At 38.6% G+C, this 21,891-nt stretch overlaps 2 protein-coding genes across 2 annotated transcripts; one reads left to right on the plus strand and one right to left on the minus strand.

Moving 5' to 3' along the window:
- The first annotated feature begins 11,441 nt into the window (after window positions 1–11,441).
- LOC130080018 (GLIPR1-like protein 1) lies at window positions 11,442–13,743 on the plus strand. The gene is made up of 6 exons (XM_056245286.1): window positions 11,442–11,609; window positions 12,312–12,560; window positions 12,663–12,775; window positions 12,891–12,973; window positions 13,048–13,074; window positions 13,592–13,743. Exons 1-6 carry the CDS (start codon window positions 11,442–11,444, stop codon window positions 13,741–13,743), a joined length of 792 nt encoding a protein of 263 aa, XP_056101261.1.
- Window positions 13,744–15,309: 1,566 nt separating this feature from the next.
- krr1 (KRR1 small subunit processome component homolog) lies at window positions 15,310–21,424 on the minus strand. Its single transcript, XM_056245284.1, has 10 exons — window positions 21,296–21,424; window positions 20,536–20,711; window positions 20,303–20,437; window positions 19,368–19,493; window positions 18,833–18,916; window positions 18,645–18,701; window positions 17,663–17,836; window positions 16,737–16,814; window positions 16,551–16,647; window positions 15,310–15,493 (listed from the first exon to the last, which is right to left on the minus strand). Exons 1-10 carry the CDS (start codon window positions 21,363–21,365, stop codon window positions 15,354–15,356), a joined length of 1,137 nt encoding a protein of 378 aa, XP_056101259.1. The 5' UTR covers window positions 21,366–21,424; the 3' UTR covers window positions 15,310–15,353.
- Between the last annotated feature and the right edge of the window lie 467 nt (window positions 21,425–21,891).

Genomic DNA, 21,891 nt, shown 5'->3' on the forward strand with positions numbered 1-21,891 from the left:
GGCTCTTATTTTGTAAAACAACATCAGAATGTCCTGAAACATTGTAGTTGACACCTTGAGAAGGTGTACTCTCCAGCTGAGGTGGAATTGGTCTGTGGAAGCTAGGACTTTTATTTTTATAATTTTCTGAATGTATGGACAAAACAGCGTATATATGAGTTTTGGGGGGCTCTTATTTTGTAAAACAACATCAGAATGTCCTGAAACATTGTAGTTGACACCTTGAGAAGGTGTACTCTCCAGCTGAGGTGGAATTGGTCTGTGGAAGCTAGGACTTTTATTTTTATGATTTTCTGAATGTATGGACAAAACAGAGTATATATGAGTTTTGGGGGGCTCTTATTTTGTAAAACAACATCAGAATGTCCTGAAACATTGTAGTTGACACCTTGAGAAGGTGTACTCTCCAGCAGAGGTGGAATTTGTCTGTGGAAGCTAGGACTTTTATTGTTATGATTTTCTGAATGTATGGACAAAACAGAGTATATATGAGTTTTGAGGGGCTCTTATTATGGAAAACAACATCAGAATGTCCTGAAACATTGTATTTGACACCTTGAGAAGGTGTACTCTCCATTAGGGATGCAGCGATTACCGGATTTCACAATTAACCGCGCTTTAAAACGTCACGGTTAATTAATCGTAAAGACTATGCTACACCGAGTGTTCTGCAAAGTACGGAACTTTTGCACCTAACACAAAACGAAAACAAAGTTACACCAGCGGTGCACCAGCTTAAAGTGCCGTGCTCGTCAACCACAATGGCAGAGGGACTAAGCAGCGACGCTCTATTTCCACCGAAAAAACACCTTAAGTGCGTGTTCACATATCGCGTCTTTTGCGCGCTCAAGTTCGTTATTTCAAATGTAGGCGCGCGGTATGCGCGCTCATAATGGAAGCGACGCGCTCGTTTTTTCCAAGCGCGTCCGCGCCGCATCTAGATAAAAACATCTCTACTTTTCAGAATGCCGCAAGCGCACCGTAGGTCACGTGACAAGAACCAACAGAGCAACGACAGACGCCTCCGGAGCGCAACCGCCCTAGCGCTTTGGAAAAAGGAGAACGCGGCGTGCAACTTTCAGCTTTCAGTGCAACGTAAAAAAAACAACAACAAAAAACAGCGGAATGTTTTGGTTACGCAAGTCTGTGGAAAACCGAATGTGACGTGCTCTCAAGAGTTTCAGTCAGTGAACATTTAACTTAATATCCTATTGCTTTCTCCTGTCTGTGTTGAGTAAATGTTAGGCTTTGTAGTTTTAATATGCCCGGTGTAAAACACTAACATAAGATCATTCTAGGACTACCAATTAACTGCATTTCAGTTATTAATAACACTGCATGAGAGATGTTCTCAGTTTCTTTCTATAATTTTTACTTAAACTTCAAACAAACAAACCAAAATAATGAGATTATAATAGATGATTTTCTAAAGGCACATGTAAAATTTGGATTAATAATTAAAAAGAGAGTATTAAAATAAGTACAATAATATTGGTGGATAACATTTGGACTATATTTGTTTTCTTTTAAAAGAAATACATAGGCCTAATATTTAGCTTGCATTTAATTCAATAGAGCCAGCCAAATACTTTGTTTATTCTTATTTTCATTGGGATTTATATTCCCTTTATTTATGTTTTTAAGTCAAATACCAACAAGATATTGTTTTCATGTTATCAAGTTTTCTACCTCAGGTTGAACATAAATTTAGAACAAACTAAAAACTTAATAATTTTGTGATCTATTTCAATCAGAGTCCTGCAGCCTTTGACTTAATTTGTTATTTTTAAAAGAAAAATGCTGGATGTTTACAAAGCACTTCTCTTTAATTCCAAAGGAAGAGATTGATTATTGTTTGCCATTTTATAATTTTGTACTGTGTTGTGGCAGCAATAAATAACACATTAAAATCTAGTGTTGAGTGTTCATGTGATATTATACATTAGTAGTGTTGTGAAATTAATTGATGCATAATAATTAATCGTGATAATCGTTAAACCGTGATTATTTCTCAGACAATAATCGTACTTAGAAAATCTGTATTTACTTTTATTTTTATGATTTTCTGAATGTATGGACAAAACAGGTAATATATTAGTTTTGTGGGGCTCTTATTTTGTAAAACAACATCAGAATGTCCTGAAACATTGTAGTTGACACCTTGAGAAGGTGTACTCTCCAGGTGAGGTGGAATTGGTCTGTGGAAGCTAGGACTTTTATTTTTATAATTTTCTGAATGTATGGACAAAACAGCGTGTATATGAGGTTTGGGGGGCTCTTATTTTGTAAAACAACATCAGAATGTCCTGAAACTTTGCATGGGTCACTGTGAGAATGTGTACTCTACAGCTGAGGTGGAATTGGTCTGTGGATAAAAAAAAATGAATAAAAAAAAAATTTGCATTTATAGACACAACAGCATATTTATGATTTTATGAGAGATAGATAGATAGATAGATAGATAGATAGATAGATAGATAGATAGATAGATAGATAGATAGATAGATAGATAGATAGATAGATAGATAGATAGATAGATAGATAGATAGATAGATAGATAATTATATATATATATATAATAATATAGATATATAATTATATAGATATATAGATAGATAGATAGATAGATAGATAGATAGATAGATAGATAGATAGATAGATAGATAGATAGATAGTGTTACGTCCTGAGGACGTATTTTATAAAGTGTTTTTGATGTGTATTTTACTTTGTTAGATTGTTGTGTTTGTTATCCTCTGTCAGTCTCTCCCTCACTCTGATTGCCTTGCAGCTAATTAACCACACCTGAGGCTCGTAAGGAGAGTTGCAGAGCTACACTATAAGAGAGCAGAGTGAACACTGCTTGAGGAGGTTCACTTCTCCCCTGCACCAGACTTGTGTGTTGCTGAGTGTGAAACTGGTGTGTTGTCTCTGTGTGGTACAGTTGAGCTTGTTTTTGGTGTGCTTTGTGTGATAAAGCAATCTCTTTTTTTTTTCTTCTTAACAAACTTTGTTTGGTAACTAAAAGGTATTGTATAGCAACTTTTTGTTTGTTTTGGAAAGCAGTAGGGAGATTGAGTCACCACCTTTTTCTTTTTATATATTAATCCTTGTTTTTGGTTAGTCAGGGAGTGGAGGGAAGCATATGTTGTTTATTTATTTTCTTTTACATGTGTAGGGCATTTAGTTTTCCTTCCAATAGTAAGCTTCCTCTTTTGTTTGTTGTTTTGGTCTGACCTTCTCCTGAAGAATGAAAGCTTCCATTTTCTTTGTTTAAATGCAATAAATCATTTTACGTTTGCATCAAGTGTTGGCTCACATTTCTGGGGCAGAGGACTGAAGGGAACCCTCCACGTTTACGTTCTTTTCTATTTATTTAAGTTTGTTACCCTCTCCCAACCCTAGACTGGGAGTAGATCGTAACAATAGATAGATAGATAGATAGATAGATAGATAGATAGATAGATAGATAGATAGATAGATAGATAGATAGATAGATAGAAATAGGTAGATAAATAGATAAATAATTAGAGATGTATAGATAGATAATAATTTAGATAGACAGACGACCGGACAGACAGACAGACAGACAGACAGACAGAATGAATGTGAAATAGCCTTCGCCGGAAGATCAATGTTTTCAGTTCAGATGCAGGTTGACGGTCTTACTGTAATAGCTAATGTATACGCGCACCACAAAATATAGGGGTGGCTAGTTTGACCGCTCATTTTGAGCTGGAGGCTGGCTTGACTGCAGTCCATTTTGAGAGACAGAATGTTTGAGGGAATTCCCCGCATTATAAGTGGGAGACCTGCAGGAATGATTAGAATAATGCGTAATACTCGCAATCCCGTGCTGAAATTCGAGCCTTGCTGTATCGATACTTACGCGCATCGTCAGGAGTTCATGACTATGTATCGTCGTATCAATATTCTGAGCACAGCCCTAATAGACATCATTGTTGTTATAGTATTATTTGTATGCTATTACACTATTTACAAATATGTTAAATTATCTTTTAAAGTGAGCTTTTCAGTATCTAATCAATTCCCTTATAAAACCTGTTCTACAATTTTTTCTCATGTTTCACCGGATAAGTAACATTCCCTGCTGGGGGGGAAATAGCCTATGTTGATATGCTGGTCTTAACAAATGCTAGTAGAACAATAAGCTCCCAAAAATCCTCTAAACCAGTAGCAAATCATTTTGAAGCTGATTTAAGATGTTTTCTCAGCAGGGAATGAACAGAATTTCCCAATAGATGCAAAGGCATGAATGTGTACAGTGCAGTTTGCATGTGGGTCTATGGATCTGTCATAAGCTTACAACATTAATCACAAATGAAACCATTATAAGCGTGTGTGTGTGTGTGTGCAGACGTGGGATAAAGGGCTGGCAGTGACGGTGCGGGCCTGGGCGAGAGTCTGTGTCTTTAAACATAACATTCACCTTAAGGATGTGAGAAAGATGCACCCTACGTTCACTTCTGTGGGTGAAAACATCTGGGTTGGATATCCTTACACCCAATTCACAGTGAAATCTGCAGTTAAGTCATGGGTGGACGAGGTCCAAGATTACAATTACACTCAGAACCAGTGCTCAAAAGTGTGCGGCTACTACAATCAGGTACACACACTACACTACACACTCAAAGATCAACCAAACAGTCATGTGTTCAAACATAAGTGAATAAGGCCTCGCTATATCACTTGTTTTCTGCATGTAAAGGTTGTTCTCTTACGAGAGTATCTCTCGTACTGCGTAATATCTTACGCTATGGGGAAAACCTCTTTTCCACGAGATATTGAAGCCAAAAATTATCCTTAATTTTGATTTAATGTAAAACGCTGTGCAGCAGCATGCAGACATAGGCAAGACGGCTCGCGCGCCTATTGGCTGCCCTGCGGCAACACCAGCAGCCTATCGAGAGAGGCCCTGCGGGACGTGATACCCAACGGGGGCGCTTTGCACCCATTTCGTCACGTCCCGCCAGAATAGGCGTGGCCTTGGCCTATAAATACACTCGACAGGCTGATACAAACTGATTTTCATCTCTTCAGCGAAGCACTACTGCATCGCTGGATCCGGAGTGAGAAGCCGCGCCGTCTGAGTGCAAGCCTACAGCGGGACGTGCCTTCGAGTCTGAAGCCGCTGGCCTTCACCTCGCCGCCTTCAGCCGCCGTACCTGCAACGCTTTCCGCTGTTGATATTCTTTTTTCACTGCTAGTGTGTGTTCGCCGCTGCGACTCACACTCTCTCTATTAATTCTAAAAGAGCTAGCGTCTTTTTAAAGATGCAAAAATCCTGCGGCTCGTGCCGAGCCACACTCAGCGACGGGGACCGCCAAGTCATCTGCGTTTCCTGCCTGGGTGAGGATCATGCGGCTCTTGCTCTCGTCGACGGCGGATGCATCCTTCTCAAGAGCCTGCACTTCAGCCCGCTGTTACGCCGCACCGTAAAAAGCGCCGTGCTCAGCGCGCTCCCGAGCCTTCTCCTGCCCGCCAAAGCTCGCCGGTTCGCCCGCATCGCTCGAGTCGCTCACCGACGGACAGCGGCCGCCATCTGCCACTGCTTCCGCCATTGAGATCGACGAAATAGCCGAGGCCTGTTCTATCCTGGCGTCGGACAGTGAGGATTGGGCGAGCTCTGTGGACCGCCCCCCGCTGTTCGCGAGCCTTCTGGAAGAAGGGTTGGCAATGGCATTGAGTCAGATTTGATGCGTCTGCTCTCTCAAGCCGTCGAAAACCTCGGCCTCGACTGGGAGGCGCCCGCGCAGCCCCCGCACAACCGACTGGATGGATGCTTCCTCAAGAAGGACCACGCCCCATCACAGTCCAGACCCACGCCTTTTCTTCCTGAGCTTCACGAAGAAGTCGCGAGGTCCTGGAACGCCCCCTTCTCGGCGAGGATGCGTACCTCTGTCTCTGCTGCATTCTCCACTGTGGACGGTGCGAAAGATAGAGGGTACCTTTCTCTTCCTCCTGTGGAAGCAGTGGTAGCAACACATCTCTCCCCGCCCTCTGCTGGACGGCGAGCACAGACGGTGTTGCCATCTAAAGCCTGCCGAGTGACGTCAGCCATGCACGGTCGCGCTTACACCGCCGCCGGGCAAGCTGTGTCGGCGCTACACACAATGGCCATCCAGCAGATCTTCCAGGCCGACCTTCTCCGAAAAATGGACGAGGAAGGCGCGGGATCGATCAGCGTTGCGGATTTAAGGAGCGCTACAGACCTGGCTCTACGCGCCGCTAAATCTGCTGCACAGGCCGTTGGGCGGAACATGGCCTCTCTCACCGTGGCTGAGAGACATTTGTGGTTAACGCCACAAATGGACGAGGAAGGCGCGGGATCGATCAGCGTTGCGGATGTGCCGCAGCCAGAGCCCGGATCGCATTCTACCTCTAGCTATTCACGCAAATGCGTGGGCAAAGCTTCCCGGGGTATCAGAATGGGTGTTGAACACTATAAAGAGAGGCTATTCGCTACAGTTCGCTCAACGTCCCCGCCGTTACACGGCGCGTGTCGAAACCACGGTAAACAAAGAAGTATCTCATCTACTTCGAGCGGAAATAGCGAAACTGCTGAGCAAAGGGGCCATAGAACCTTTATCTCAGACTCAGAGCGAAGGGGGGCTATACCATAGATATTTTCTGGTACCCAAAAAAGACGGGGGTCTCAGACCCATTCTAGATCTGCGGCAATTGAACAAAGCACTTTTGAAGCGCCAGTTCACCAGGAAAATCCTCGCGCAAGTTCGCCAGGGAGACTGGTTCATGTCAATGGATCTGAAAGACGCCTATTTCCAAATACAGATTGCGTCACGTCACAGGCGATTCTTGAGATTCGCCTTCGAGGGCCAGGCATATCAATACACAGTCCTACCGTTCGGCCTGTCCCTAGCACCCCGTACATTTACGAAGTGCATGGACGCGGCTCTCGCACCCCTGAGACTTCAGGGCATGCGAGTTTTGAACTACTTGGACGATTGGCTAATTCTAGCTCGATCACACTCAGAGCGCATAGAACACAGGACCACATTACTCGAGCATCTCGAGAGGCTGGGTCTTACAGTCAATTGGGCGAAGAGTTCGCTGTTTCCCAGCCAGAAAATTTCTTTTCTGGGAACAGTGCTGGACTCGCTGTCTATGACAGCACGTCTGTCGCCGGAGCGCGGACTGGACATTCAGCGCGCCGCAAAATTCTTCCGCCGCGCCTCTATAGTCCCGCTTAAAAGGTTTCAGAAAATGCTGGGTCTCATGGCCTCAGCATCTTCGGTACTTCAGCTGGGCCTGCTTCGCATGCGCCCACTGCAATTATGGCTGAAAGCGCGAGTTCCACCCCGGGCGTAAACCCCTGGTCTGTTTCGCCTTAGGGTCGACATGAAATGCGTTTCGGCTCTGGAACCGTGGAAAATAGCCGACTGGTATCAGTCAGGCGTGAGTCTGGGGACTCCCTCGAGTGTGACGGTGGTGTCTACGGACGCCTCCACCTCGGGATGGGGAGCACTGCTCGAGGGCAGACCGTTCTTTGGCCAGTGGTCGGAACGGGAAAAGCTTCTACACATAAACTGTCTGGAAATGCTGGCAGTCGACAACGCGCTACGGCGTTTTTGTCCCCAGATAAAAGGCCACCACGTCCTAGTCCGGTCGGACAACATGTCAGTGGCGGCATACATAAATCGCCAAGGTGGCGTCAGGTCCCGAAACCTTTACAGGCTGTCATTACGGTGATTATGCACTATAATCCCGGGCTACTGCCCTTGGGACTTTGGTGTCGGATCCCAGTACACACGGCGTGTTGCATTGTGCTCCCCATAGCGTAAGATATTACGCAGTACGAGAGATACTCTCGTAAGAGAACGTACTCGGTTACTAACGTAACCTCGGTTCTCTCTAGAGAGGAAACGAGTACTGCGTATCTTGCCGTGCATACAACAGCGCTAGCTCGCTTCAGTGATGAAAACCAGTTTGTATCAGCCTGTCGAGTGTATTTATAGGCCAAGGCCACGCCTATTCTGGCGGGACGTGACGAAATGGGCGCGAAGCGCCCCCATTGGGTATCACGTCCCACAGGGCCTCTCTCGATAGGCTGTTGCCGCAGGGTATGGCGTTATTATCCTGTCAGATGTCGAGAGCGCATTATTGTAGCGCGAAAGTACATTATTATTATGCGCGAGCGTGAATCTCTCTGCTCGCGCGCGGAATATGATATGCCGAGCGCGAATCTCTCTGCTCGCGCGCGAGAACTGGGCGCACGCTCTCAGATACACTTCTCTTGTAAGAATTCTCTCTCTGGGCTGAGTGGGCTGAGTGAGCTCGCTGCCTCGCTCAGAGAATATGCCTGCACTTAAAAACGTGTTCAGTGCAATCGCGAATCGCTCCTCTTCCCCAGCTAACAATTTTAGGTTATAAGAACGTTTTCATAACGTTCCCATTAAGTTATAAAAACGTTATTTCTGAATGTTCTAGGGAATTTCAAAAAGTCCCGTTTTTTAGACGTTGTATTAACGTGATTTCTTGGTTATAAGAACGTTCAATTCTCCCGTTATGTAAACGTTGTATTAATGTTATTTCCTGGTTATAATAACGTTAGAACGTTCAATTCTCCCTTTATATAAACGTTGTATTAACGTTCTTGCTTGGTTATAAGAACGTTATTCAAACGTTCAATTCTCCCATTATATAAACGTTCTCTTAATGTTTTTCTAAGATAATGAAAAACGTTTCATTCAATAAAAAACATTAAGAAATGTTTTAATAATTATTAAAACCTTTCTTAATGTTTTTAATATAACAAGGTAGCCTATATAATAGGCCTAGCCTATATGAAGAACCTAAAACAAGAACTTTCAGATTTTAAAATTAAGACAATTTTTTTTAAAAAAAGACCCATGAATCATGTCTATAATATGTGTAATGTAGTCCACTGAAGTCGAGTTGAATTGAACCCAAGTATAGTTTATTCCAATAAACCGATTTGGGTTGAAGTGACAATATGAAATTAACATGAACATAAACTTGGACTAAACATAGAATCACCAACAATGGTACAGGGAACAAAGCTAGACAAGAGACAATGGGAACACAAGGACAAGGATAATGACCAAAAACAACCAATGACATTCACAAGTTAAAGTTAATTTAATTTATATAGCTCATTTTTACAACAATTTCCAAGTTTATGTTCATGTTAATTTCATATGGTCACTTCAACCCAAATCGGTTTATTGGAATAAACTATAGGCCTACTTGGGTTCAATTCAACTCGACTTCAGTGGACTACATTACACATATTATAGACATGATTCATGGGTCTTTTTTTTTTTTAAATTTTTGTCTTAATTTTAAAATCTGAAAGTTCTTGTTTTAGGTTCTTCATATAGGCTAGGCCTATTATATTGTTATATAAAAAACATTAAGACAGGTTTTAATAATTATTAAAACATTTCTTAATGTTTTTTTATTGGATGAAACGTTTTTCATTATCTTAGAAAAACATTAAGAGAACGTTTATATAATGGGAGAATTGAACGTTTGAATAACGTTCTTATAACCAAGCAAGAACGTTAATACATACAACGTTTATACAAAGGGAGAATTGAACGTTCTAACGTTATTATAACCAGGAAATAACATTAATACAACGTTTACATAACGGGAGAATTGAACGTTCTTATAACCAAGAAATAACGTTAATAAAACGTCTAAAAAACGGGACTTTTTGAAATTCCCTAGAACATTCAGAAATAACGTTTTTATAACTTAATGGGAACGTTATGAAAACGTTCTTATAACCTACAATTGTTAGCTGGGGAAGAGGAGCGATTCGCGATTGCACTGAACACGTTTTTAAGTGCAGGCATATTCTCTGAGCGAGGCAGCGAGCTCACTCAGCCCAGAGAGAGAATTCTTACAAGAGAAGTGTATCTGAGAGCGCGCGCCCAGTTCCCGCGCGCGAGCAGAGAGATTCACGCTCGGCATATCATATTCCGCGCGCGAGCAGAGAGATTCGCGCTCGGCATATCATATTCCGCGCGCGAGCAGAGAGATTCACGCTCGGCATATCATATTCCGCGCGCGAGCAGAGAGATTCACGCTCGCGCATTATATTAATGTACTTTCGCGCTACAATAATGCGCTCTCGACATTTGCCAGGATAATAACGCCATAGCAGGGCAGCCAATGGGCGCGCGAGCCGTCTTGCCTATGTCTGCATGCTGCTGCACAGCGTTTTACATTAAATCAAAATTAAGGATAATTTTTGGCTTCAATATCTCGTGGAAAAGAGGTTTCCCCCTATAGCGTAAGATATCACGCAGTACTGGTTCCCTCTCTAGAGAGAACCGAGGTTACGTTAGTAACCGAGTACGTTTGGGCAGACACGTACAAGGTTGGTTGTGCCGCGCAGGCCTGTCCAAACGGTGTGGTTTCTTTCTCAACAAGGCCAGGAATCATATTTGTGTGCAACTATGCAACAGCGTAAGTATGAAAACCACGTTGGCAGGGGTGGCGAATTGTGAACGGTGCATTTTATGTAAAGCAGGATAATGCATGTTTTCGTACTGTTTGCACAAAATAAAATTGTTTTCAACAGAGGAAATTATCCAGTTGCTCCATACAGAGAAGGGTCACCGTGCAGTGGATGTGGTCAGGACACGTGTGAAAACAAACTCTGTCGTAAGTGTCAGTAATAAATATACTCATCCTGTCCAACAACTGCTTTACTTCACATCTCTCTCGTTCTTTCACAGGAAACTCATCCCGCGATGCCCTGCAGAGTAAGACAAGCCCTGATCTCTCAATCTGAATACACAGAAAACATGTTCACTTCACACACACAATTATAAATGTCTGACTGTCATCGCAATACAGCAAGTTTCTGTCTGTGCACAAATGCTTTTGATGGCGGAAGCTGATTATGTGGCATTAAACCATAAAAAACTACACAAGATTTCATAAATATGCATTAAATAGGATGAATATACACTCTTAAAAATAAAGAATCCATGGGTGTTTACATGAAGAACCTTTATTTGACCTTTGAGAGAATAAAAACTAATATTTGGAGACACTAAAACTAGACTGTAATTTCATTTACAGTACATTTCGGGTTTACAATTCTGGTTCACTAATAAAAACTAACTATTTTTATGGTAGAGATGCCAAACTCATAAATCATGACATTAAAACCTTCATCCATTGCATTTACTCAAGTTAACCTGGTGAAAACCGGTGTTCAAATGATGAGGAGGAAGTGGTTTGACCCACAATGCAGTGTGGTATACAACTGATGTGAGGTTTTGACTTGTTAGTTTGATCTAAAAGATTTCTCATAAGCTCTTTGAAAAAGCAGAAGTGAGTAAAAATAGTTCAGCATTACAAGTTAGGGCGATGTTCACATCACTAACAGGAAACTCTTCTCAGTCGTCAGTCAAACTCAGGGATGAGTGACTTTATTCAAACTCTGATCTCTGTCACCGTTCTGCTTAAAGTGGTTTCCAGCGAGCCCTTCTTCGATATCACGGATCCAGCATTTGTTGAGGAATGTGTGAGAGAACACAACATCCACCGCACAAACGTGACTCCACCGGCCAGCAACATGCGCTACATGGTAAATATGAGATGTTTATGATGTCTCTGATCAGTCCAGATGCATAAACTGCTTAGACTACAAGTCAGTCATTGTATTTTTCTCTTCAAGACTGGTCCAAACTTTTTAAAGTCAGTTGCATAAAATGGTAGTTTGGTCTGAATTGAAATGGAAAATTAAGGCTGATTACCTCTAGTCTAACTGCTAGTATTTTCACTTTTAGTTTCAAACTTTGAACTATAAAATAAAATATAAACTACAATAGACATCATTGTTGTTATAGTATTATTTGTATGCTATTACAGTATTTATAAATATGTTAAATTATTTTTTAAAGTGAGCTTTTCAGTATCTAATCAATTCCTCATAAAACCTGTTCTACGTTTTTTCTCATGTTTCACCGGATAAGTAACATTCCCTGCTGGGGGGGAAATAGCCTATGTTGATATGCTGGTCTTAACAAATGCTTTAATAGTAGAACAATAAGCTCCCAAAAATCCTCTAAACCAGTAGCAAATCATTTTGAAGCTGATTTAAGATGTTTTCTCAGCAGGGAATGAACAGAATTTCCCAATAGATGCAAAGGCATGAATCTGTACAGTGCAGTTTGCATGTGGGTCTACGGATCTGTTATAAGATTACAACATTAATCACAAATGAAGCCATAATAAGCGTGTGTGTGTGTGTGTGTGTGTGTGTGTGTGTGTGTGTGTGTGTGTGTAGACGTGGGATAAAGGGCTGGCGGTGACGGCGTGGGCCTGGGCGAGAGTCTGTGTCTTTAAACATAACATTCACCTTAAGGATGTGAGAAAGATGCATCCTACGTTCACTTCTGTGGGTGAAAACATCTGGGTTGGATATCCTTACACCCAATTCACAGTGAAATCTGCAGTTAAGTCATGGGTGGACGAGGTCCAAGATTACAATTACACTCAGAACCAGTGCTCAAAAGTGTGCGGCCACTACACACAGGTACACACACTACACTACACACTCAAAGCTCAACCAAACACTCATGTGTTCAAACATAAGTGAATAAGCCCTCTCTGTATCGCTTGTTTTCTGCACGTAAAGGTTGTTTGGGCAGACACGTACAAGGTTGGTTGTGCCGCGCAGGCCTGTCCAAACGGTGTGGTTTCTTTCTCAACAAGGCCAGGAATCATATTTGTGTGCAACTATGCAACAGCGTAAGTATGAAAACCACATTTGCAGGGGTGGCGAATTGTGAACGGTGCATTTTATGTAAAGCAGGATAATGCATGTGTTCGTACTGTTTGCACAAAATAAAATTGTTTTCAACAGAGGAAATTATCCAGTTGCTCCATACAGAGAAGGGTCACCGTGCAGTGGATGTGGTCAGGACACGTGTGAAAACAAACTCTGTCGTAAGTGTCAGTAATAAATATACTCATCCTGTCCAACAACCGCTTTACTTCACATCTCTCTCGTTCTTTCACAGGAAACTCATCCCGCGATGCCCTGCAGAGTAAGACAAGCCCTGATCTCTCAATCTGAATACACAGAAAACATCTGTTCACTTCACACACAATTATAAATGTCTGACTGTCATCGCAATACAGCAAGTTTCTGTCTGTGCACAAATGCTTTTGATGGCGGAAGCTGATTATGTGGCATTAAACCAAGATTTCATAAATATGCATTAAATAGGATGAATATACACTAATCCATGGGTGTTTCCATGAAGAACCTTTATTTGACCTCTGAGAGAATAAAAACGAATATTTGGAGACACTAAAACTAGACTATAAATCATATTTCCGATGTTTATGCTTTTACAAAAATTTAAATTTCTTGTTATTTCTGTTTACAATTCTGGTTCATTAACAAAATCTTGGTTCTGAAGCAAAATTAGTTGAGAAACACTGCAAATGCAACGGCTTTCAGACATTTGTAAGAGCGACTGGAGTGTTTTGAGCGGGTTCTGATTATCTTTTCAACATATCCTGCTATTAAAATCCCCTAATCTATGTGTGTTTGTGTAGGTTATCAGTGGACTCCTGACTGGGACCCAGCGCTGTCCTCCTGCGGCTCCTTCTGCCTGTCAGTTGTGATTATCAGACTCATATCTGTCCCGCTCATGTTTGCCTGTGTTTACTACCTGAATCGCCATCATAACCTGTTTGTATATGAGTGAATCAGCTTGAACTCAACTGCAAAAACTGAAAGTTCACATTCAGACAATGCCACATTTCCACTGGGACTGGGAGGAACATGAACTATTTGATGCACATTTAATGCAATTACATTAAAAGAGTAATTAAGAAGAAAATTATGCATTTTTATTACGCATTTTTTTTGCATTGACATTTTCATATCAATTGAGCGCATTTACCCCACAAATTCTCATTTCTGCAATGCAAAAAAATCTCATTCTCATGAACTGTCAAGTATCTGTAGATCACAGTATTTTAAACACTTTACAATAAGGATCCGTTCACTATCAATACATTAGGTATAATGAACTAAAAATGAAATACTTTCATAGCATTTATTAATCTAGATTCATTTTAAATTATATATACTACCCTTTAATATTTTTTATATTTAATACTAACATTTAATATTTCAATTTTTTTTATTAACAATAAATTAACAATGGACACACTGCAAAAAAAACAAGAAAAAATATCTGTCAGTTGGGTCATTACAATAGACTTAATTCAAAGGGAAAACAAGATGATTTTTCTTAGCCTATAAGCAAAAACTCAATATTGATAATTATTTCCAATTGCTTGTTTTCTCAAGTCATTTTGCTTCTCAAATAAACATATCTTAAATAAAGAATGTGTAGATATGACTCATGTTTGCCTGTGTTAATTGCCTGAATTGCCATCATATCCTGTTTGTGAAGCTTCACATTTCTATTTGAAAAACTATTTAACACAAAACTATTTGAAGCAAATTTTAGGCAAAGAATAATAAGAAAAAATGATGCATTAATTTAAGTGATTATTTTTGTGATTATACTGACATTTTCATAACAATTAAGCACATTTACAATGTTCTTTTTCTGCAATTACAAATTCTAATTTCTGCAATGCAAAATCTCATTCTAATGAACTTTCAAGTATCTGTAGATCACAGTAATATTTAATGGGTTTGATTCGGGCTGAAATGTGACCTGGACATGTTTTTCATCAAATAGTCCATCTAGTCCCTTCAGTTCAAATGAGTAAGACAGATATATGACAAAAATATCATTCGATTTATTGCCATATATCAGAGGAATTACTGAACTACATGTATATAAAAAAAAAAATATGAAAAAAAAAATGTTTATGCATTAGCATTCTGGGTAGCAAAAAAAAGATGAACATACAGAGGTACTTTGCTCATGACGAACAGCACGAGGGCAGAAGCATCACAAATTCAGCTGTTACAAAAGACGATGTCGATTTATAGATCATCTATAGCCTTTGAATGAGCACACTGTATATACTATTATTATACCTAAAGTATGTAACACGATCAATGAGCATCTGTCGTCTGCCTCAAACAGAAGCAGCGTTTAATAGTTTCTGACTCTACAGGACAACACATGCTGATTGTTCATATGGTCTACAGTTTTGTGTTTGTGTCTCTTATTCCTCATCTCCTACAAGCCAAAATCTAAAACATGATTGTGACATTGAGGTTTTATATTGACGAAGCATGAAACCAAACATCTTTTATATAAACACAATATATCCAGTGATGGTCTGAGTGTGTTTCTACAGGACCAGAGTTCGGATCGACCGACGCGAGTTAGCTTTTGAGTTTCTTCCGCTTGCCGTCTTTCACCGAAGGCGTCTCGGGGTTTACAGGAGGAGCTCCAAGCTTTTTACTTTTTGCTTTCTTCACTTTTTCTTTAATGGCTTGAATATCAATTTTGTTTTCTGTGGGTGCTATAAAGAAGAGAATAATAAATATTATATCATGAGTTCACATGCTTATTCATTTGAATTATTTACACAATATAAAGTCATATTACCAGGAATGTTACTAACCAATATTACTAGTTTTCTGACCAAGATCACATTCAGTACATGCAGTTAACTCTCAATAAATGCACAAGCTAAACATATTATATTTACATATTAGTTTATTTGATATATTTTGATGATTTAACCTTTTTTTTTATCATTTATTATTATGAATTATAATTTAATTTATAATTACTTTTATTATTATTATTATTATTACATTTTTTATACGATATGAGATGCCATCCTAGACCAGGGTTATTATCGTTAACTAAAACTAATCAAATCATTTCTGTTAATTAAATAAAATGTAATAATGATATCATTATACAACATGAGATGCACTTCTGGACCAGGGTTATTATCGTTAACTATTAAAAACATGTATGTTAATTGAAATGAAGCTGGTATATACTTTGTATATACATATATATATATATATATATATATACTTTTTTTTTTTTTTTTTTTTTAGGTTTAATTTATTTTTATTTCAGTGTTAGTTTATTTATTTCCAGTATATCCAGTATATAGTTTTTATTTATTTCCAGTTAATACTTTTATTTCAGTTTATTGGCAACACTTCTAATTTTTGTTTAGTTGGAAAAACTTATACTAAACAAAAATCAGAAATGTTGCCAATAAACCGAGATAAAATTACTAACTGGAAATAAAACTAAAACAAACTAAAACTTAAATAAAAATAAATTAAAAACCTAAAAAGCAATATTAAAAAAAAATTAAAATGTTTAAATGGCAAAAGCTCATTTTATTTTATATCTCAGCTACTAAAATCAACATGAAAAAATATCTATTTTAAAATATTAATAAAAACTTAAATAAAACTGTTATGTGGTGAGTGAAGCCGCTTCACAGATTCAAAAACATTCCACTTATGATTTCATGACTTATCACTGTCGCATGTGTCTCAGTGTATTCTGCATCGTGCAGTATTTGCTGACAGCGGGTTCTGCCGTACCTGGTTTGGTCTTCTTCACGGCGGGCTTCTCTTTAGGGGGAATGAAATCCTTCTGCCGCTGCTCTTGTCTCTTGGATAAAGCTTCAGCCTGTTTCACCTTCAGTTCAAGAAAACAACAAGCGGTTACGAGTGAACTAGTTCCAATCACTCCCTGCATCTGTGCAAACACTCATAAAAACATCAAACCTTAATCTCAGTCATCTTCTTGCGTCTCTTCTCGCTCTCTAGCAGGAAGAACTCGCCGGTCGCCAGTTGCTGATCAATCTGTGCAGAAGAATATTTCACTTAGGCAGAAAGCTCAAAAAAGAGCTTTTCATTTATTTATTGATTATTATATGTGCGAGGATGTCCACAAAAATACATTAATTCAACTAAAAACTCAACAAAAATATTTATTTAAAAATAAAGTATTTATAGATTTGATATTATATCAAAGAGTATATATAAATATATATAATTATAATATTGTTATTATTTAATAATATCAAGTATCAACTCGATCAATACTTTATTTTGCTAAACAGTTGTTCTCAGGTTCAAGTTGTTTGTTTCTATTTTTTTGATACCTGTCTGATTATTATTTTAATAATTATTATTCATTTCACATTGAATTGTGCAGATTGAATATGTAAAAAACACTAAAAGAAATGGTAACACTTCACAATACGGTTCCATTAGTTAATGTTAAGCCAATGCATTAACTAACAAGTAATATAGTATTAATTAATAACGTTATGTTTATTGTTAATTCATGTTAGCTCAGGTCCATTAAATAATATTAACAGATACAACTTCTGACTTTAATAATATATAAGTAAATAATGAAATTAACATTAAGATTAATAAAAGCTTTAGAAGTACTCTTCATGGTTAGTTCATGTTAACTAATGTTGCCAAGCAAATAAGCTATTAATTGGCTTAATTACATTTGTATCTTTTATCATATTGCTGTTGTCACCATGTCCAAAATTAAAACAAATGATTGTTTATGATGATGATTTCATGTTTATGCAGGTGTTTGTGTGTAAAAACACCCTGTACTCGTGGTAAAACCCTCGAGTGTCTTATTGCTACCGTATCACATGATTCCTGTCGGGAAGTGTCGCTCGTACCTTGCTCTCGGGCTGAGGCGGGGGGAACGGCGTGTACTCCTTCTTCTTGATCGTCTTCTTCTTCGGCTGCTTGCGTTTGGAGAGACTCTTATGCCGGAAGTTGGGCAGGAATCTCTCCCAGTTCTGAGTGCGCAGATCCGGGTCGCTCGCCAGCTCCCGCTTGATCATTAATGTCTGGAGAGGATTGAATCACAAATGCACTTACTGTTAGAGTCACTCATGACGGCAGTAACACCTTTTTAATTTACAGACCATCCTCCTGACATGGTTTACAACTAGAGCTGCACGATTAATCATGAAAAGATCTTGATTCAAACACCCAAGTGATCTTACTCCTAAATAACAACGATTCAGCAATAAGTCTATTAAACCTTTAAACAAGTACGATCGCACTGATTCAGATCTGCATTGGCGGAGAGAGCAGTTGATGAGACAGCTTCACAAACAGTCTTTTCAACCACACATTATTGTTATTTCTGTGTTACAATCATTCAAATTATCACTAGTATAAAAGTTTATAGTTAAGAATATAAACACTGATGTCTGCGGTAGTGATCAAAACAGAGTAAATCACCTTTTGAAAGTAACAATGCTTTAAATAAAAATTCTATTAATTACATCATTACACCAGTAGGTGGCGACACGTGACTGTTAAAAAGTTTATTTGTCATTGAATCATTTATTCAAGAGATTCGTTCAAAAACGTTGATTCATCCAGTAATGAAAGTCTTTGAGTGAGTCATTGAATAATTCATTCGAGCTGATTAAAAAAATTATTAAATCAAATCAATTAAACATTTTGACAGAACCTCATGTAAATTACATTATTTTGTTTTGATTCTCATGGGAGAATCTTGATCTCTATTTAAAAAATAATTCATGATTCTCAATTTATCCAGAATCGTGCAGCTCTATTCACAACCAATGACAACTTTCTTTACACTAAATCTTATTTTATAATATTACACAGTCTTCTATGTACCTTTATGTTGTAAATGGGGTGAATGTTCTTCATTGTCTCAAGCACGACTTTCCGTACCTGCAGAAACAAGCGAGAAGCACAAACTGATTCATTTACATTCGTGTAATTATGACTGAACAAAAGTAGTGTGGTTAGTTTTCAGGGTGAACAGTTTTGAATGATTAAAATGAGGCCACTGAATGTCTCACCTCCTTCAAGCCATTGAACGGGCCGAGAGCCGACACTGTGTTGCCCTGAACCATCACGTAACAGTTGGTCAGAAGCTCTAGTGCCTGAAACAGAACAAACGCATGAGATTTGATCACATTTACTGTAACGTCGAAGAGACATGCAAAACATAAAGCTGCAAAAGCAATAAAACAACAACACAACAATCAAAAGAACATCTCTTAAAAGTAAAGAACAAAAGAGCAAAGAATATTAAAAAGAGGAATCTAAAGTCCACCAGAGAAAATGCAACTGTTTTTTAGCTTTCTAAATTAATTAAAAGAAAGAAATGTATTAAAAATGGCTATCAAAACTATTTGAGTGAAAACTTGAGTGAATTGGAAAATGTACATGAAATATTGCTAAGTTTAAATGAAAAACTAAATCACAGATTTTCAATGTGGTCTGAGACTTTTGGATCTCACTGTCTGGGGATTAAAAAATAATGACAAGTGAAGTGTAAAATGAACAAATGAAGGGAGACATTGCTGTAAAGTGAGCATTATCTTTGCTCACCTTCAGCGTGGAGCCCTTGGGGCCGATCAGTCTCTGGCGTCTCTTCACAAAGCGCTCTCTGTTTCGCACAAGAGTCCCAATTTTTATGATGTCACAAGCCATGTCGTCTTCAAGTATCCGTACAGCCTGAAATGAACAGGAAGGTTCAGCATAAGACTTTAGGCTAAATTTTATATATTAAGATTTTTTATATTTTTAAAAAGGCCTCTTATGCTCACCAAGGCTGCATTCATTTGTTCAAAAATTGTGAAATATTCCCATATAAAATAATTTTTTCTACTTGAATATATTTTAAAATGTAATTTATTAATTTGATCTAAGCTGAATTTTCAGCATCATTACTCCAGTCTTCAGTGTCACATGATCCTTCAGAAATCATTCTAATATGATGATTTGCTGCTTCATATTTTCATGATACATTTTTTTTTCATTTGGATTCTTTGATTAATAAAATACTTACAAGAACAGCATTTATTTGAAATAGAAATATTTTGTAACATTATAAATGTCTGTATCGACACTTTTGATCAACAATGATAATCTGTCCTTTTGCACAGAATTCACTGATTTTGCACACTAATTCAGATATATTATATATATATGTATGTATATATTAATAACATTAGAATGAAGGATCGTGTGACACTGAAGACTGGAATAATGGCTGATAAAAATTCAGCTTTGCATCACAGAAATAAATTATAATTTAAAATATATTAAGATAGAATACTATTATTTGAAATTGTAATAATATTTTGCAAATTACTGGGGGTTTTGTTCTGTATTTTTGATCAAATAAAGGCAGGCTTGATGAGCATAAGAGACTTCTTTCAAAAACATAAAAAATAGTAATGTTTCCAAACTGTTGACCGGTACGGAATAACTATATATAAAATCAGTGAATTACATCGCTTGTAAAGCAGTACAATGCATACCTGTTCAAACGGCACACTTCTGGCCAATAACTTGATGAGATCCCTTGCTCTGAGGATTGCATACGGGTCAAATGTTTTCTTTGTTGTGTGCACCGTCATACTGCCTTCAATCAGGTCCAGTGTGGCATTGATGAACTACAGAACAGCAGGAGATGTCAAAAGAAAATAGACAAACTAATTCAGTGAGCTTACAAGCATTTTTAAAACCAAATGAAGATTTTCCTGACACGCACCACATCTCCGAGCGCTTTCTGCACCAGCGGCCAGCACACTTTCAGGTACGCCTCCCTGTACTTGGGGAAAAGTGTGGCGAAGCTGCTCTCCTCCAGCAAACCTTTGGGGTTGTCCTCTCGGGTGAACTTGGGCTCTTTCCAGCCGTCTGGTACCATCAGCAGCTCGGTCTCATCCACTACGTTTCAGACAAAAGACCAGAGATTAATTAGTAAGTCATTAGGAATCTTACAGTAATCTGGGGATGTGTGTTTATTCCCCCAAATTTGCATGTAATATTATGTTCCACCTTGGAGAAGCTTGTAAATACCATTGTACACAAACATTAAAACACTTAGTACTGTAGTATATGTATTATACCACGGTATTAACATTAAATATCACACTGAGCCTGTACTAGTACACCTATAGAGCTGGAAAATCAACATTCAGAGATTTAAACACTACGTCACACCACCCTTAAAGTTTATTTACTTTTTCCTACTGACATCAGTTGTGTATTAGATAAATACAACCGAAGAGGTGGAAGACAACAAATGCACAATAACTGAATGTTTTGATGAAACAGTAATGAAATACGCACACTAACAAAGTACTACATCATTGTAGCTGCAAGAAAACCAGAACTTTAATTCTACACGAGCTGCAATCACACATAAACATGTCATTTAACTTCACTAATATGGAATTATAGGCGCGATGTCAACACGCACTGTTAGGATAATACTGTGTATAATTAACTGTTTCTAAGTGTAGTTGTACCTGTATTTTTGCTCTTTTTCTGTTTTTTATTTGTTGGCGTTTCACTCGTGCTTTCCGTGGGCGCCGCCATTGCTGCTGTTAGCAGTGACGTCAGACACTACGTCTGGTTGTCATGAGCACGAGGCAAACAGCGCGCGTACTGCCGCCTGGCGGTGTGGAGGAGTTATCATATACACAATTATTATTTAAAACCTGTTTACAATTATTATTTATTCCATTTCACAAAACTAGAAGTATATATTTGAATGTGTGATATATTTGAAAATTGATTAATCGCATCAAACATAAAAAAGTTTGTGATTATGTGTGTGTGTGTGTGTGTATAGCCATAGAGAGAGAGAGAGAGAGAGAGAGAGAGAGAGAGAGAGAGAGAGAGAGAGAGAGAGAGAGAGAGAGAGAGAGAGAGAGAGAGAGAGAGAGAGAGAGAGAGAGAGAGAGAGAGAGAGAGAGAGAGAGAGAGAGAGGCAGACACGCACACACACAAACATATAAATATAATAATATACACACAGTCACGCACACAAACAATGTTAGGTGCAATTAATCACAATTACTTTGACAGCACTATTTGTGTGAGTGTGTTTTCATTGACTATT

Source organism: Rhinichthys klamathensis, unplaced genomic scaffold, assembly GCF_029890125.1.
Source record: "Rhinichthys klamathensis goyatoka isolate OS25496 unplaced genomic scaffold, OSU_Roscu_1.1 h1tg000029l_1, whole genome shotgun sequence".
Lineage (NCBI taxonomy): Eukaryota > Metazoa > Chordata > Actinopteri > Cypriniformes > Leuciscidae > Rhinichthys > Rhinichthys klamathensis.

Bases quoted from the DNA above. Each gene is read 5' to 3' on its own strand.
- krr1 (XM_056245284.1), bottom strand. From the start codon at position 21,365: ATGGCGGCGCCCACGGAAAGCACGAGTGAAACGCCAACAAATAAAAAA. The intron at 18,702-18,832 runs GTGAGACATTCA...TTGTTTCTGCAG, and splicing joins CGTTCAATGGCTTGAAGGAG to GTACGGAAAGTCGTGCTTGA. The intron at 17,837-18,644 runs GTACATAGAAGA...AATCCTCTCCAG, and splicing joins ACCCCATTTACAACATAAAG to ACATTAATGATCAAGCGGGA.
- LOC130080018 (XM_056245286.1), top strand. From the start codon at position 11,442: ATGAGTGACTTTATTCAAACTCTGATCTCTGTCACCGTTCTGCTTAAA. The intron at 11,610-12,311 runs GTAAATATGAGA...GTGTGTGTGTAG, and splicing joins CCAGCAACATGCGCTACATG to ACGTGGGATAAAGGGCTGGC. The intron at 12,776-12,890 runs GTAAGTATGAAA...TGTTTTCAACAG, and splicing joins GTGTGCAACTATGCAACAGC to AGGAAATTATCCAGTTGCTC.